This window comes from Platalea leucorodia, assembly GCF_965183815.1.
Source record: "Platalea leucorodia genome assembly, contig: HAP1_HAP1_SCAFFOLD_164, whole genome shotgun sequence".
NCBI classification, from domain to species: domain Eukaryota; kingdom Metazoa; phylum Chordata; class Aves; order Pelecaniformes; family Threskiornithidae; genus Platalea; species Platalea leucorodia.
The window spans coordinates 73,317-91,297 of NW_028121383.1; the positions used below are offsets into that span (position 1 = coordinate 73,317).

The 17,981-nt window shown below is 52.1% G+C and overlaps 2 protein-coding genes across 2 annotated transcripts; both read right to left on the reverse strand.

Moving 5' to 3' along the window:
* Nucleotides 1-4,210: 4,210 nt before the first annotated feature.
* LOC309603680 (olfactory receptor 14A16-like) lies at nt 4,211-5,146 on the reverse strand (the record flags this gene model as incomplete). Its single annotated transcript, XM_082338617.1, has 1 exon — nt 4,211-5,146. The coding sequence occupies one exon, from the start codon at nt 5,144-5,146 to the stop codon at nt 4,211-4,213; it is 936 nt and encodes a 311-aa protein (XP_082194743.1).
* A 10,382-nt stretch (nt 5,147-15,528) lies between these two features.
* Nucleotides 15,529-16,494, reverse strand: LOC309603681 (olfactory receptor 14A16-like; the record flags this gene model as incomplete). The annotated part of the gene is made up of 1 exon (XM_082338618.1): nt 15,529-16,494. One exon carries the CDS (start codon nt 16,492-16,494, stop codon nt 15,529-15,531), a length of 966 nt encoding a protein of 321 aa, XP_082194744.1.
* Nucleotides 16,495-17,981: the final 1,487 nt, after the last annotated feature.

Sequence of the window (17,981 nt, forward strand, 5' to 3'; positions counted from 1 at the left end):
TTCTGCAGGCCTCGACTTGGGGCACGCTGCTCTGTGCCCTGACCAGGACTCTTGTGCTGGCCTGGGGAGGGGGACTGGCAATGATGGGGCATGGTCAGTCTGTGGCATCTCCTGGACCAGTGACCATGCTTCCTGCAGTTTCCCTAACCTCCATTTCCTCATGCCATGGTGAGCCTCCAGCCCTGGGGCTGATGGGGAGGCTGAGCCTTCTCTGCTCCCTTCAGAGGGGCTGGGGCTGTGGGCTGCGGTGGGCACTGCCATGGGGCCAGCCCAGGCTGGGCTGCTCTGCGGGGCTGGGCTGGGGAGAGGGCAGGGGAGATGGGAAGAGCCAGGAAAGGTCTGGGCTGGTCTGGAAAGTGCCCAGGAGAGGACACCACCAATGTTAGCTGAGCTGTGCGACCAGTTCGTGGAGTACTGTCTCCCATGGGAGGGACCCCACGCTGGAGCAGGGGAAGCGTGTGAGGAGTGCCCCCCTCCGAGGATGAAGGAGCAGCAGGGACAACGTGTGATGAACTGACCAGAACCCCCATTCCCTGTCCCCCTGCACTGCTCGCAGGGGAGGAGAAAATCGGGAGGGAAGCTGAGCCTGGGAAGAAGGAAGGGGTGGGGAGGGAAAGCCTTTTAAGATTGTTCTTATGTCTCATTATCTTACTCTGACTTTTGATTGGCAATAAATGAAATTAATTTCCTCGAGTTGAGCCTGTTTTGCTCATGACAGGAATTGATGGTGATCCCCCGTCCTTATCTCAACCCACGAGCCTTTTGTCATATTCTCATATTTTTCTCCCCCTGTCCAGCTGAGGAGGGGGAGTGATAGAGTGGCTTGCTGGGCACCTGGCATCCAACCAGCATCAACCCACCACAGAAGTAGAACATTGCCTTCCCTTTAAATTGTTTCCTTAATTTCTTCGTTGTTGCTGCTTTTTTTTTTTTTTTTTTTTGACATTTTCTGAATTGTTCTGTCGTAATCAGGCCTATGACATTAAAAAGAGTATGTTTGTGTCTCACATGGAGTTCAGTGCCCTCAAACACTCCCTGCCCAGGACTGGCCTTGCCACTGCTCGCCCTTTCACACAGCCGGTCACACTCTGAGGGGCTGAGCTCTCTCAACCGTTCCAGAGAAGAAGGGTGACCGTCTTCAGGGAAACGCTCTCTTTCTGCATGGCCAACATATTTGTGTTACCAGCACTTCTGGAGGGAGTCCCTAAATCAGCAAGACACACTCCCTTCACATTCCCTCCAGGGTGCGTGAATTGTCACTCTATTTTAGGTGCAGAAAGGGACAAGGTTGTCCTTACCCAGCACCAAACACCTCAACGCAGATGTCTACCTCTAATCGAGTTGTCTAGGCTTCCCTTTGCAGTAAATGGAGAGACAGAAGATGCCTCAACCGAGATGCCTGGGGATTTCCTGGTGACCAACCAATGCTCCAGGAGGGAGCCCTGGGTCACATTTCCAAGCACCTTATGGGTACATCTGTAACCCCGGGGCAGCTCAGACAGCAACAGCCTCTGCGTGTGGGCAAATGAATCCAGACCTGAACGTAGGTCTTAGTCTTGAGTTGAAACCTACTTAAAATTTATTCTAGGCAACAACTCAAAACAATCTTCATTTGCAGAATGTCAGGCTGAGTGCTAATACTGTTTTCCTCTTTTTATTTTTGTATTTGGGACGACCACATGAGCACAGTGCATTACTTCCCCTCTGCCAACATATTTATATGCAGCTGTTCATCAAAATACATTTCCTACCAGTGCTCTCAGTGGAGAAATTTTCTTCTGAAAAACTACTCTATCTCTAGTGACCTATTTCCCATCTCTTCTTCAACCTCTCTGCCCTTTCTCCTTCCTCTACCAAGTTTGTCTTTACAGAGAGCTCCAGGTGAAGATTGATTGAGTAATTCAATGTGGGAGATATTTCTGGGCATCATCCAGTTCCCCTCCCTGCCCCCGACTCAATGGAGGGCTCCCCACAGTTATGTGTCGTCCACAAACACGTCGAGGGTGAACTCTGTCCCATTGTCCAGGCCACCACTAAAGATGTCAGACAGCATTGGCCCCAGCACTTCTCCGGGAGGGACGCCTCTAGAAACTGGCCATCGGTTGGACTTTCTAACAAGGATCCTTATGTTCCCCCCAGCTGCCATGACATTTCAAAGCCAAAGGGCAGCAGCCTTGCAATGGCAGCAGCCATTTCCCCCAGCCCCCTTGGGTGCATCCCCTCTGCTCCCAGGCACTTGCCTGTGTCCAGCTGCCACTAGTGCTCCCCAGCTGCAGCTTGCTCTCACATGGCTGAAGCTTTGCTACCCCAGAGGCTGCTGGGGGACTCAAGGCCCAGGGAGACTTGGGGGCAGATCTTACCAGGCAAGGGGTGGGGAAGTGAGGCAATGAGATCCTCAGCCTCTTCCATGCCTGTGCAAGGCCTTTTTGGACTGCACTGGAGGTCAAAGTAATTGAATCTTGCTGGGATTTATCTGTCCCTCACTGTCAGGAGGGTATCTCGGGCCAAATTAGCCTCAGATCCACACTTGGCACATCATCATGGAGGGATTTCAGTTGGGAAGAAGAGCCCAGGAGTGAGGAGTTCAGCCTCATGGTGAAAAACATTTTCCTTATCTCCAGGCTGAATGCTCAGTGATATTTTCCTCCCAATATGCACCATCATTAACACCCTGGCTCTGTATTCCCCATGACCTCCTTGTAGGCACTAGCAGGCTGGGATGAGGTCCCCCGCAGCCTTCCCTTCTCAAGGCTGGACAAGCCCAGCTCCCTCAGCCTCTCCTCACCAGCAAAGTGCTTCAATCCCTGGCTGTCCTGCAGGCCCTTTGTTAAACCCATTCCAGCTTGCCAATATCATCCCAGAATTGAGGATCTGATGTCTGGATGGAATATTCCAGAGAATCCCTTCCCTCCATCTCCTGGCCATGCTCCTGATCACACAGCCCAGGATGCTGGTGGCCTCCCTTGCTGCCAGGGCACACGGCTGCCTCCTGTCCAGCTCGCTGACCACCAAGACCTTTCCCACAGGGCTTCTCCCAGCCAGGCAGCCCCCAGCCTGTGCCATTGCCAGGGTGAGTCCCCTGCAGGGGCAGAAACTGGCATTTGTCCTTGCGGGATTTCATGAGGTTCCTGCCAATATGTGCTCTCCTCCTTGAACCCTTTCATTGAGCACAGAGGCCTGGGAGTAAAGACTCAAGCAAAGAAGGCCTTGAGTCCCTCAGCCCCATTGGTGTCTCCTGTTTATTAGATCACTGTTGTTGTTCAGCAGCAGCCCTGCATTTGCCTTGTTCAGCCTTGGTCTCTAACACAGCAATTGGAGCTCTTCTCTTTGCTCCTGACTTCTCTTGCAGCCACCAACTCCAGGTGGTCACCCCCTGGCAGCTGCTTTGTGGCCCCTGTCAGTGCCCTGTCCTGTGCCAGCCCAGCCCTCCTGCCTCCCATGTGGTCCCACAGCCCCACTCTGCAGGCACAGCATGGCAAAGGGTGTATTCGGTGTGAGGAACAGTTTCTCTTGCATGATTTCCATGACATCCCTTGGTGCCCTGTCCCCCTTCTGTTCCTCCTACTTGACGCAGCCTCCCCCAGGTCATGGAACCTACTCAGCCCTACGCACACCCCATGTGGGGTTTCACAGACATCCCTGACCCAGGGTCTGCCAGGGTCTGGACAAGGAGAGAGGTCGAGCAGGGCTGGCCATTCCCCCAGTGCAGGCCCTGAGCCCAGCAGGAGGAGGCAAAAATGGCCGTGCAGCCAAACTCACCCATAAACCTGTGGAGAAGGGCCAGTGCTGGAAATGGCCGAATAGGGAGGCCACCACTGAAAGCTCCCTCCAGTCCCAGTCCTGAACACATCACCCCATGCCCTCCTCCCCTCAGCCCATGGAGAACACCAGCACAGCAGCACGACCTTGTGGGGGACAACTTCCTTAGCCTGTTCCTGGCCTCAGCTTTGGAAGAAGAGCCCAACCTCCAGACACCGGCAGTGGGGAAATCCCCTTTTTATTACAAAGATGTGAGACGGAAGGCCAGCTGTACCATCGTGCCAGCAGATGTGCAAAGACCTTTGTGTCAGACACACTGGGTTCATGCCTCTGGAGAAGCGCACTGCATGCAGAGATTCCTGGAGAAACACAGTTATCACAGATAAAATGCCCAAAGCACAGGAGATTCCCCAGATACATTGGAAATCACATGGAAAGAGACATGGGCAGCTTATTGCTGCTGAAAGACTATGGATTGAATGAGCTTCTTCAGTGCGTCTTTGAGCTCCTGGTTCCTCATGCTGTAGATGAGGGGGTTCACTGCTGGAGGCACCACTGAGTACAGAACTGCCACCACCAGATCCAGGGATGGGGAGGAGATGGAGGGGGGGTTCAGGTAGGCAAACATGCCAGTACTGAGAAAGAGGGAGACCACGGCCAGGTGAGGAAGGCACATGGAAAAGGCTTTGTGCCTTCCTTGCTCAGAGGGGATCCTCAGCACAGCCCTGAAGATCTGCACATAGGACAGCACAATGAAAACAAAACACCCAACGTCCACACAGAAACTAACCACAAGAAGCCCAACTTCCCTGAGGTAGGAGTGTGAGCAGGAGAGCTTGAGGATCTGAGGGATTTCACAGAAGAACTGGTCCACAGCATTGCCTTGGCAGAGGGGGAGGGAAAATGTATTGGCAGTGTGCAAGAGAGCATGGAGAAACCCAGTGCCCCAGGCAGCGGCTGCCATGTGGACACAAGCTCTGCTGCCCAGGAGGGTCCCGTAGTGCAGGGGCTTGCAGATGGCAATGTAGTGGTCATAGGACATGATGGTGAGAAGACAATACTCTGCTCCTACCAAGAAGGCAAAAAGAAAGATCTGGGCAGCACATCCTGCGTAGGAGATGGCCCTGGTGTCCCAGAGGGAATTGGCCATGGCTTTGGGGACAGTGGTGGAGATAGAGCCCAGGTCAATAACGGAATGGTTGAAGAGGAAGAAGTACATGGGGGTGTGGAGGCGGTGGTTGCAGGCTACGGCGGTGATGATGAGGCCATTGCCCAGGAGGGCAGCCAGGTAGATGCCCAGGAAGAGCCAGAAGTGCAGGAGCTGCAGCTCCCGCCTGTCTCTGAATGCCAGGAGGAGGAATTCAGTGATGGAGCTGGTGTTGGACATCTGCTGCCTCTGTGCCCGGGGTCCTGTTCCTACATGAAGAGTCAATGAAGCGTTAGGGGAGACTTCTCTGAGCAAAATCTAAGCCTTTCTCCTAAACCTTCACACTGCTACACTGCGCCCACAACTACACCTACTCCTTTTCCAGGAGACCTTTCTTCAGCTCAGTGGCTGCAGCCCTGGCTGAGCACAGTGTGGGGAGCAGGGCCTCTGCCCGCTGGCTGCTGAGGAGTCAGCCCTTCTCTGCAGCAGTGAATTCATGGGAACGGTCAGGGCAAGGGCCAGTCCTGGTGTTCAACTTTGTCAGATGAAACTGGTCCTAGTGCAGAAGGGCCTGTCAGCATCTGCACTCCCAGTGCTAAGGAACGGGGATAGCGGATGGCAGTTTGAAATGTTTGGGGTTTTTAAAGCTCCCCCCATCTCACCTGGGGAGTGTTCTTGGATGCCAGAAACCCTCAGCATTTGTGCTTCATTCAGGGAGAGCAGAGGGAGTCCTGCGAGGCAAAAGGATTGCCTGGGGCTTAGTGGAGACTGAGGGGAGCTGGTCTGTCCCTCCGACTTGTTCCCTACAAGCTGCTATGAGCTTGTTTTCCATGAGATGGAGGGTGATCACTCTCTTGTGTTACCCTGAAAAAGAAAAGAGACACTGCTGTGAGCAGAGGGATCCAGTGCAGACAACTAAACGCCTCACCCTTTCTCAAGGTCTCAGCAACCACTTCCAGCCCAGGACACACAGGGCTCATTTCACAAACCCAAAAGAACGTTCTCTGTCATAGCATCTCTGCACTTCTCCATGAGGATTTCAGATAACACAAAGGTGCTATAGGACAGGATTGCAACCTGGAGGGAAGTTTGGAAGAAAACCTCAGGGAGATAGCCAAGTGTCCTAATGACACCGTCTGATTAAGGGAAAAACAGCTTATTCTCCAGCCCCACACACTGCATTGTACATAGCCACAAAGGTTAGAGGAAAGCTGGGACACTTGTTCCCATGGACACACCTGCATGAAAGGACCCACAAAATCAGTGTGTGACTCTGCAGCTGAAACTCCACCTCCCCAGAGAGCCTGGCAGCAAGAATGAAAGAACAGTAACACAGACAAGTTGAAACACAAAGAAAAACACAGTGAGGGTGTGGCTGAGAGAGGCCAGGGCAGAGGCATTGGGGCACTCAGACAGCGTTCCCCTTCCCCAGCTGTGCACGCCACCTCCCAGACACCACCATTGCCGGGCAGCTGCTCTCAGCCCCTGTGCTCTGCAGAGGGAACTGGGCCCGTGGCTGCAGAGCTGCACCACGGCTCTGCTGGAGCTCTGGCTGCAGAGGAGGTGGTTCACGCCTTGGAGCCCCCGGCCCTGAGGGCAGAGGCTTTGGTGGGTGGAGAGGAGGCAAGGGGCCTTGCTCAGAGGAAGGGGTCTGCATTGGGGGGGATGATACGGAGGTTTCTGAATTCTCCCTCCCACAACATTTCTGGTTTTAGTTTCCTCTCATTCCCTCATCATCTCCCTGCTGCCTGGAGATTTTCCTCCTGAGAGGTGTTTCCCTGTCCTATGTCTTTTCCCTGTCAGCGCTCACAGACCCCATCCAAACCTCTGCGCACTCACCTGGGCCCCACAGAAACCTGCCTGTTTGCAGGGCACTGGCTGGGCGCATGTTCCTGTTTGCAGGTGGAAAAGGGCAGGTCAGAAGAACCCTGATGGGTCCAGCAGAGGTGATGCTGGTGCTGTCCATAGGCAGAGAAGTAGTTGAGGGTACTTTAGGAGGCTCCCATCAGACTTACTGATCACTTGCTCGGCAGTCTCAGTGGCTTCAAATTTGACAGATCCTTTTCCGTTCATCCCTTTTCCACTACCCCCCCACTCCAAGTACAAAACTGAAAACACAAATTCCGGAAATCTTCATTATCTTTATGGCAATCCCTGCCAGGACCTTCTCCTTGAAACATCCCTTAGGAAATATTCTGGGGGTGAACTGGAACTGTGAGCAGCCCTGACCCACGCAGCACTCTCTCAACAGCAGAAGGACCCTGCCCTACCAGGGGTCCCTTCTTCCACCCACAGATTCTCCCCACAGCACTGTTGGGAGCTTCCCGGGCAGGCTGAGCACTGACCCTGGCACACAGATCGCTGGGCACAGGGACCCTGCTCTGAAGGACAGCCCTGGGCATCCCTGGCTGTGAACCCGGCTTAACATCCTTGCAGTCATCCCCAGAGGAAGGCAGCATCATGCCCTGTTCCTCTGATAGTGCAGCTTCACTGCCCTGGTTCTAGGGACTTACCGTGTCAAGGGCTGTGAAGATTTTGCCCACAATGAGCTCTCAGCATCCTCCCACTCCACACTTCCTTTACAGTCTCTCTGCCTCACTTCTCTCCCCTCGCTGCCTGCAGGCAGTGCCCTCAGCCCTGCTGCGCTTTGCAGAGGAGCTGCTCCTGGGCAGAGCTGTCTCTCAGCAGCACTGCCTGGTTGCCATCAGCTGCCTCCATCCCAGGAGCCCAGCCCAGCTCAGCAGCAGAGGCCCAGCCCAAGGCACCACTTTCTCTGCCCCTCTGGGCTCCCTCCAGGTGTCCCTGGGGCTGCAGGGGAACCTGCTCTGAAACAGGCTGAATTAAAACACTTCTTTTCCCTCCGTCAGCTAGGGAGACACAATTATTCCTAGCACAGTCATTTCTCCTATCAGGAAAAGATTTGGGCAGGAGAATCAGCTCTCCTTGTCCCATCATGAGACAGAACAAGCAGACACTAACAAGGAGGGGTCTGCATTACCCCTGCTGAGGGAAGGGATGCAGATGAGTCAATAGACACATCTCATTTGTGGGTTTGCATTCCTGGGGCTAGAAGGGGACGTAGCTCCCTCCCATGCACAACACAAACCAACAGGAGGTGGGATTCCTCTTGCATCAGGTGTTCAAGTGGGCACAGAATAGGCACCCGCATGTGAGCTCCTTGCCTCACTTCCCATGCCTGTTAATGGAGATGGAGGGCAGGATTGGACTGTTCAGACACAACGCCTGGTGACATTTAAGTTGTCAGAGGTGGTCAAAGATCTGTGGAGGCAGCTGCAATCTCTAATGGAGCCGTTCGTAGAGACAGGCCAACATCTGGGGGAATCCTCTTAGAGGCTGCTGGGAATTTTCTTTGGCCAACTGAAATGACAGCTGATGCCCAAATGAGGGCACCTGAACGTGCCCCCACTCATTATGTTCAGGAGCCTTGAGAGTTAATCTTCTGAACCACTGGAGCCATGTGCCACAGGGAGAGCTCAGGCTCTCCCTCTTCTCCATCAGCTGTATTCACTAGGTCTCCACTCACCCTACTGTCAGTTGCCTCATGTTCATCCCCACATTGCCTTACAGAGATCCGGGTGTCTACTCAATTTAATGTTTAAACCCAGGCCCACAGAGCTCCATGAGATGCCAAGGCTTGCAGAGACAGCACAGGACCAGTGACGAGTGGCGTTTCTCAGGGTCAGTCTTCGGACTGGCGCTGCTTAACATCTTTGTCAGTGACTTGGACAGTGGGATTGAGTGCACCTTCAGCAAGTTTGCCAACAACACCAAACTGTGGGGTGCAGTCGACACGCTGGTGGGAAGGGATGCCATCCAGAGGGACCCTGATAGGCTGGAGATGTGGGCCTGTGTGAACCTCATGAAGTTCAACAAGGCCAAGTGCAAGGTCCTGTACATGGGTCGGGGCAATCCCAAGCACAAATACAGGCTGTGCCGAGAATGGATTGAGAGCAGCCCTGAGGAGAAGGACTTGGGGGTGTTGGTTAATCAGAAACTCAACATGACCCAGCAATGTGCTCTTGCATCCCAGAAAGCCAGCCGTATCCTGGGCTGCATGAAAAGAAGCATGACCAGCAGGTCGAGGGAGGTGATTCTGCCCCCCCTACTTCACTCTCATGAGGCCCGACCTGGAGTTCTGTGTTCGGGTCTGGGGCTCCCAATAGAAGACAGACATGGACCTGTTGGAGTGAGTCCAGAAGAGGGCCATGAAGATGATCAGAGGGCTGGAGCAGCTCTCCTATGAAGACAGGTAGAGAGAGGTTGTTCAGCCTGGAGAAGGGAAGGCCACACAGAGACTTTCCAGTACCTGAAGGGGGCCTACAAGAAAGCTGGAGAGGGACTTTTTATAAGGGCATATAGTGCTAGGACAAGGAGTAATGGCTTTAAACTGAAAGAGGGTAGGTTTAGATTAGATACAAGGAAGAAATTCTTCTCTATGAGGGTGCTGAGGCACTGGAAGAGGTTGCCCAGGGAAGTTGTGGATGCCCCCTCCCTGGAAGTGTTCAAGGCCAGCTTGGATGGGGCTTTGAGCAACCTGGTCTAGTGGAAGGTGTCCCTGCCCATGGCAGGCGGGTTGGAACCAGGTGATCTTTAAGGTCCCTTCCAACCCAAACCATTCTGTGAATCTATCATAATTTTATGACCAACAGGAAAGCAATTCCGATTCAGGGTGGGTGTGTGACAGACACCCCAGAAGGCATTGCAAGCAGTGTGATTTGGTGCCTGTGTGCCGCTGACTGATACCATCAGTCAGAGGCATCAGGCATCAGATGCCATCAGAGAGGCAAGGTCTGTCCTTTCTCTTCCCAAGAGCTGCAGGCATTGCCTGAACACAAAACACATCACACTGGGGTCTTTACTCACACCCACAATGACACAGCCAAGGAACAGTTGAACCATTTTCACCGTGTGCCTGGATACATCTTGTCTTTAAAGAAAGTATCCCCCAAGCACAGCAATGGGTCCTACCAAAACTCAACTGAAACTGAAAAGGGCATGCGAGGGCACCGAGATGAGCTGTTTCTACTTCAGGAACAGAAGCTACAGAAGAATCAGAAATACTGTGGGACCACTGCTAAATGTAGTAAGAGTAGGTGTAGGTAGACTGAGATACTCTACGCACTCTTTGCCTCAGCTGCCACCAGCAAGGTCTCCCAGACCTTTGTGCTTTGAGGCAGAACTCTGGAGGAGAGCCACCAGCAGTAGATGAGGATCAAGGGAGAGGTTACTTGAGCAAACTACACCCTTACCAGTCCATGGGACCAGCATGGCTGCACCCAAGGGTGCTGAGAGAGTGTTTTTCAGCAGGAGGTACTGGTCCATTCTAATTCCAGTAAGAAAGGCACTCGGACGCTGTGAAGGATCTTGAAAATGCTGTTCATTAGCACTAACCCTGTAAGAAGAGAATCATGCAGATAATCTTAGGTGCCTTTAGATGGTGGGACCCGCAAGTGGTGTAGCACTGAACAGGCCTCTGACCCCCACACAGCATGCCATGCAGACCCCGCCCATAGAAGACAGTCTCCTGGTTTGGTCATTCAAGCTGCTCTTAGCTTTGCTTACAAGAAAACAACTCTTTTCCTCATCTCTACAGTCAAAGAGCAAGGATGTTCTCATGAGAACTCCTTGCTGCACTGTTAGGTACAGGCAAGGCCACAGAGGAGGCATAAGGGCTGGTCCTGAGTGGGAGCTGCCTGCAGGCCCCTTGGGACAACGAGCTGCTGAGGTTGTCCTGCGGCCAAGGGATCTGTGCAGCACAGCACAGGCGTGAAGGCCAGGCTGTACGTGTAGCGCAGCACCGCTGGCTGTACCGTGGTCTTCTGGTCAGGATCACTGCTCAGGTTTCCCTGTGAGAAGTCTGCACTCCACCCTGGTGCCACAGCTGAGCTGCTGCGGCCAAACCGTGCACAGCCAGGAGGAGGTGGATCGCAGGCAGGAGGAGCTGGATCTCCGGGGCTTGGCACACAACTGTGTTGGTTTGGGATGAAATGAGATGTGGTGGGACAGCTTGCTCACATGGGGTTCTGCAATGGAGGAAAACAGGCTCTGCTGGAGAGATGGGCAGAGAGGATGAGTCTGGCGGAGGCCCCCTGTGTTGAGCAGATGCCCCCTGTGTTCTCCTCCTGTGCAGGAGGAGAGCCAGCAGTGGATGGGGATTGACTCAAGGGTTCCTTGAGCAAACTCAAGCACCATTACAGACATGGAGATGGGTCATGTGACCAGATCCCTGAACACAAGTATTGGCATGCCCTGACCCCTGAGATTCTACTTTTTGGTCCAGAGGAGTATGATGGCCCTTGAGAAGTCCTGGAATATCTCCTGACCCATGTGGTGGTTTAGGCTGCGAGGGGAATCCAAACAGCACCTCTGACTGGAGTAATTTCACCTTCAATTCTGATGTACAGGGCAGATGGAGGGACTTCAGACCTTCCACGCACTCTGTGAAAGGGTTAGGTCTTCAGAGATGCAAAATGAAGATAACGGTGTTGTGTCAGTGTCCACCACAGAAAAATTTGCCTTGCTTTTTCCGTTTCAACAGTTCGGGATCTGCCCCTTGACATTTTTTAGTAAAACAATGAACTCCTCACACCCACACACACTTGAAAGAAGGATGAAAGACAGACAGCAGAAGTGAATTTGAGGCAACATTGTCTGAAAGGTATTACCATGAAATGGTAAGGAAGGGTTAGCAATGAGAGAAAAAGCACTGTTCTAAACACTTCATGCCAGAATCTAAATACTCTTAAGTTATAGCTATCTTGTAAATTCAGAGTGAATGACAAAAATAAAATTAACAAAATTAATTTTATCATCATGAAGAAGAAGAGGAAATTTTAGAGCATGGTACTGTTACTGCTCTTAATGAAAACAGAAATAAGTCCATAATGTGGCCACTAAGCCCCCATCCAGACACTCACTCACTCTCCTCTCCTGAGGGATGGGGAGAGAACCAGAATGGCAAAATCAGGAATATGGTTACTGCTTCCCTTGGGCAGGCAGGTGTTTAGTGCTTCCAGGAAAGCAGGGCTCCATCATGAGTAACAATTACTTGGGAAGAGAAATGCCAGAATTCCAAATGTCTTCCTTCTTCTACCCAGCTTTTATTGCTGAGCATGATGTCATACGGTATGGGATATCCCTTTGGTCAGTTGGGGTCAGCTGTCCTGGCTGTTTCCTCTCCCAGCTTCTTGCCCACCCCCAGCCTACTCGATGGTGGCGCAGTGGGAGAAACAGCAAAAGCCTTGGCACGGTGCAGCTACTGTTCAGCAATAGCTAAAACATCAGTGTTTTATCAACACAGGTTTGGTCACAACCCCAAAACATAGCACCGTAGGGGCCACTATGGAGAAAATTAACTCCACTCCAGCCCCACCCAGGACACCAAGTCTCCCCTCCCATGGCATTCCTGACAGCAGTTCTGTCTCGTACCTGGTCCGGTGCAGACCAACCATCCGCAATACAAATGTGGGCACCAGATAATCTCCCCCGAGGCCTTGCACGAGCATGACCCTGGAGAATGCATGAACCTCCTGGAGTGAGGTCCCATTACTGCAGGGGAGGTGGGAAGGCTTTGTGAGACCAATGGGACTGGAGGGAGAGAGTGGTGTGTGCATAGAAGGAAGTGTGTGACAGGCCAGAAGAAGTCCTGAAAGAGCAAGGAGAAGTCATACCCATGTAGAATCATTCAGTGTTTGATTTGAGAGCAGCAGAATAAGGAGGGTGTGCAGTGCAGTGCTGCGATATGGATCCAAATTGAGGAGGCAAGCAAGTCTGGGACAGGGACAGCTTAGGTGATTGAGCGACATTGTGTGGTGGTGCATCCCCCCCTCCTCTGGACCACCTTACGATCACAGGGATTCCTGTCAATGCTTGGCCTTTGAGCAAGGAGCCTGGCAGTTAAGCGCCCCTTGGTTGTACCAGGCATTCTTGCATAGCTGAGCTGAGGAACAGGAATGCCTTGAGCTCACCTGGCAAAATCAGTCACCCCCTGACAGCACGGGAATGTATCGCTGTGGATCATATCTCAGGCGGATCGGTACGGGACGACCGTACCTGCCTTGCTGAGATTATTGAGAACTCAGCAATTACCGACCGGAGCTGTGGACAGAATGGAAATTTACCGATGCCTAAAGTCAATCATCTCACAACCCTAACAGCGGTGCCACGGGAGACCCTTTGTGCTCTCCTGGACCGCAGTGGGCTGTGCCAGAATCTCCCTGCGAGTGGGACAATTCTCAGAGCTGCGAACTCTTAAGTTTCCATACAGAGGCCTGGCAAGAGCAGCTGGGCTGATCTCCGGTGCCCTTCACTCCTTGAGGTTCAACCCTTCGCCCGTTGAGACAACCATTGAAGTGAGTATTTCACTGAACTCGAGGGTAATTTTGATGGGTATCTTTACCTGCGCATATCAAACTCACAAGGGATTTTAAGAGGTATTCTTTTATTAGGCCTGTTGTGTGATTGTGTGTGTGTGTATTATACAAATACTGTAGTAAGCTTCATTTCATCACTTTGTAGATGCTAGAGTAACCAATGATTAGTGACTACTAACTTCTTGTGATTCTCTCCTCATTGTGAATAAACCTAAGTTGCTGCTAAATACTTATAATCCTTAGACATAAACCGCTGACCAAGTCTGAGACTAGGACTGGATCCAGCTGCACCTAGGCTCCTCTCTGAGAGTTTAGAAAGCATGGCGGTCTACTCTGAACCTCGTGGCTCAACGGGAGGGCCTCCTTTACCCACCCCCTCCTTGTATTCCATTCTCTCTCTCTCTCTCTCTCTCCATATATTCCATTCATTTACTAAGTAATAGAGTGAACCTTGCCATCGAACTCTATTAAATCACCCTTTCATAAATTTCTATTAAAATCACTATTTACAAATATCTGTGGCGGTGATTAGTTAAGCGACCTAACCGCTCATTCGTGACAAGCCCTGTGCAGTTTAACACCTGTATCCACGACCCGGAGGAAGCAACTGTCACCACGTTTGTTGATGGCACTAAATTGGGAGGACCATTCCTGTGCCCTAGGGATGCCATTCAGGGGAAACCTGACAGGTGGGAGGACTGTCCTGTCAGGAACTTCAGGAATAGATGAAGGACAAAGGCCAGATGTACTGGTTTTGGCTGGGCTAGAGTTAAACTTCTTCATAGTAGCTTGTGTGGGGCAATGTTTTGGATTTGTGATGAAAAATTCCTCCCCTCAAGTGAATCAACTGTCCCACTCAGCTTGGTGTCATCTACAAACTTGCTGAGGGTGCACTCAATCCCACTGACTATGTCACTGATGAAGATATTAAAGAGTACTGGTCCCAGTACGGACCCTTGGGGACACCACTCGGTACTGGTTTCCACTCAGACATGGAGCCATTGCCTATAATTCTTCAGATGCACCCACCCAGCCAGTTCCTTATCCATCTAAGAATTCATTTGTCACATCTGTATGTCTCCAACTTAGCAGCAGCAAGAATGTTGTGGGGGACCATATCAGAGGACTTACAGAAGGCTAGACAGGTGATGTCTGTAGCTCTTCCCTTGTCCATTAATGCAGTAACTCCATGGCAGAAGGCCACTAGAGTAGTCAGGCACAAGTTGCCCTTTGTGAAGCCATGTTGGCTTTCTCTAATCACCTCCCTCTCTTCATCACACTTTGATATATCTTCCAAGAATATCTCCTCTGTGAACTCACCTCTGTACAACACAAGCATGGACTTCTGACCTAGTCATTTGGTGTGCCACTGTGGGGGGATAACCAACCTGTACGAGGTGGGGTGACAGTCCAGTGCTGGAAACAGTGATTGTTATTGGCTGCTCTGTGACGGTTGCCTTGGGGCAGCTTCCCTGGGGTGTCCAGCGACCATGGGCTCAGCCCAGAGCCTGCTCTGCTGGTCCTTCCTCTCTCCCCCAGGAGGTCTGGCTGTGCAAGGACACTGCCACGTGCTCCCACACTGAATACTCAAACAGTTTAGCTGTGTTTTCCTCTTGAGGGCACTTTCTTGGGTTTGTTCTTGAGAGAAAAAGTAGAAGACCTATGATTTCAGGCACTGCCATCAGGAGATCCCCTTGTATGATGGAAACTCTGTTCTGGAGGTCAGCTCTGTCACAGAAGTGCCCATTGCCTGTCCCTGCCTGCAGTCACAGGACTGCCACACAAAAGGACTCTGACCAAGCCGCCAGAGCAATCCTTCCTTACACCAAGAGAGGTGCTCAGAAAGAGAGTGTGGAATTTAAAAGAGAGCAGCTTGGGAAAGACCAAGCGCTGGTGCTGCCTGGCCGTGCTGCTGTGCTGAGACTCTTTTCCCCTCCACCTCTGCACACAGGCAGTGCCGTGCAGCTCCAGAGAAAGTCTCAGAAAAAGGAAAGTCTCAGACAAAAAAGTCGCTGCAGGGTACTTTATTTTTTAAATGCACAGAGAACATGGTTCTTATTTCAAGGCTCTGGGAAACACTAGAAAGGTAGATATAGTGAATTAGACACTATTAGTATGAAAACTGACATTTCTTTGTGCACAACATTATCACAAGTAAAACTGAATAAAAAAAAAAAATACCACAACCACCAAACTTCCAGAAGAAAGGCTGAGCTATAATGAGATACGTTATAAGTGGTATGCATCAGAAAATGGACAGTTTATTGCTTCAGAAAAACATCCAGTCATCATTTTCCACACTGCATCTTTGAGCTCCTGGTTCCTCATGCTGTAGATGAGGGGGTTCACTGCTGGAGGCACCAATGAATAAAGAACTGCCACCACAAAGTCCAGTGATGGGGAGGAGATGGAGGGGGGCTTCAGGTAGGCAAACATGGCAGTGCTGATAAACAGGGAGATCACAGCCAGGTGAGGGAGGCACGTGGAAAAGGCTTTGTGTCGTCCCTGCTGTGAGGGCATCCTCAGCACAGCCCTGAAGATCTGCACATAGGACAGCACAATGAAAACAAAACACCCAAAGTCCACAAAGACCCTAACCACAAGAAGCCCAACCTCCCTGAGGTAGGAGTGTGAGCAGGAGAGCTTGAGGATGTGGGGGATTTCACAGAAGAACTGGTCCACAGCATTGCCTTGGCAGAGGGGGAGGGAAAATGTACTGGCAGTGTGCAGGAGAGCATAGAGGAACCCAGTGCCCCAGGCAGCTGCTGCCATGTGGACACAAGCTCTGCTGCCCAGGAGGGCCCTGTAGTGCAGGGGTTTGCAGATGGCCACGTAGCGGTCATAGGCCATGATGGTGAGGAGACAATACTCTGCTGACATCAAAAAGGCAAACAGAAAGAGCTGGGCAGCACATCCTGCGTAGGAGATGTCCCTGGTGTCCCAGAGGGAATTGGCCATGGCTTCGGGGAGAGTGGTGGAGATGGAGCCCAGGTCAAGAACAGAAATGTTGAGGAGGAAGAAGTACATGGGGGTGTGGAGGCGGTGATCGCAGGCTATGACTGTGATGATGAGGCCATTGCCCAGGAGGGCAGCCAGGTAGATGGCCAGGAAGAGCCAGAAGTGCAAGAGCTGCAGCTCCCGTGTGTCTGTGAATGCCAGGAGGAGGAACTGGGTGATGGAGCTGGTGTTGGACATTTGTTACCTCTGGGCATGGGGCACTGTCCAAGGAGGAAAAGGCAGCAACAAGTTAGGATGAACTTCTCTGAGCAAAATCAAAGCCATTTCCCCTGGACCCTCTCCCTGGCACATGCACCCACCCTTTTCCTTTTCAAGGAGAGCTTCCTTCAGCTCTGTGGCTGGAGCTCAGGTTGGCGCTGGCTGAGTGTGCCATGAGGAGCAGGGGCTTTTCCCGCTGGCTGCCGAGGAGTCAGCCCAACTCTGCAGCAGAGTTCATGAGAACGGTGGGTGCAGGGTCCAGTGCTGGTGTTTGACTTTGTCAAATGAAACTGCTCCCACCCCAGAAGGGCCTGTCAGCATCTGCACTCCCAGTGCTAAGGAACAGGGATGGCAGAAGGCAGTTGGAGAGGTTAGTTTTACAGCTTCCCTCCATCTCCAATGGGGAGTGTGTTTGGATGTCAGAAAGCCTCAGCATTTCTGTTGCTCTCAGGGCAGAGGGAGCCCTGCGAGGCAAGAGGAGTGCCTGTGGCTTAGTGCAGAGGGAGGGGAGCCGGTCTGTTTCTCCATCTATTTCCCAGCTGCCCTGGGCTTGCATCTTTCTGAGCTGCAGGGTGATCACACTCCCACTTTACCCTGAAAAGCCACCAGACCAGTGAGAGCAGAGGGATCCACTGCAGACCACTAAATGTCTCACCATTTCTCAATTTCTCAGCACCCCACTTTTAGCCTAGGACACACATGGCCCTTTTCACAAACCCATCAGCATTTTCTCTGTTGTAGCATCTCTGCACTTCTCCATGGGGCCTTCAGATAGCATAAAGGTGCTATAGGGCAGGTTTGCATCCTGGAAGGCAGCTCACTACTTGGAAGGAGACCCCAAGGAGGTAGCCAGCTGTGCTAATGATGGCATCTGGTTAAGGAAGGGTCAGCTCATTCTCGAGCCTCACAGACTGCATTGCCCAGAGCGTCACAAGTTGGAGGAAAGCTGGGACACCTCATTGCCATAAAGACACCTGAATGGGAGGACCCCCAAGATCAGTGCCTGACTCTGCAGCTGAAACTCCCATTCCCAGAGAGCCTGACAGCAAGACCAAGAGCAGCTGAGGGAGGCAAGGAGAGAGACAGGGGGCACTCAGGAAAGCCTTTCGCTTACCCAGCACTGCACACCACCTCCCGGACAGTGACAGTGCAGGGCAGTCACCCTCAGGGCACAGCACACCCTGCAGCTGCTCTGTGTGTGCAGGTGTTAAAGAACAGGTCACGCAAACCCTGATGAACCTGGAAAGGTGATGATGGTGTTGTCTGTGGGGTGGTGAGGGTGAAGGCACTTGCTGAAGTTCCCAGTAAACCTCAGTGTGATGGCTTAGGAGCCTCAGCCCTTTCTCTAACGCACACAACTGTGTTTCCATTCCCACTAAGCCGAGCCAGAGAAAAGTGGAAGCACAAGTTGAGGAAAGCAGAGACTGAAGCAGGAAAGCCCTGCCCTGAATGGACTCATGAAAAGT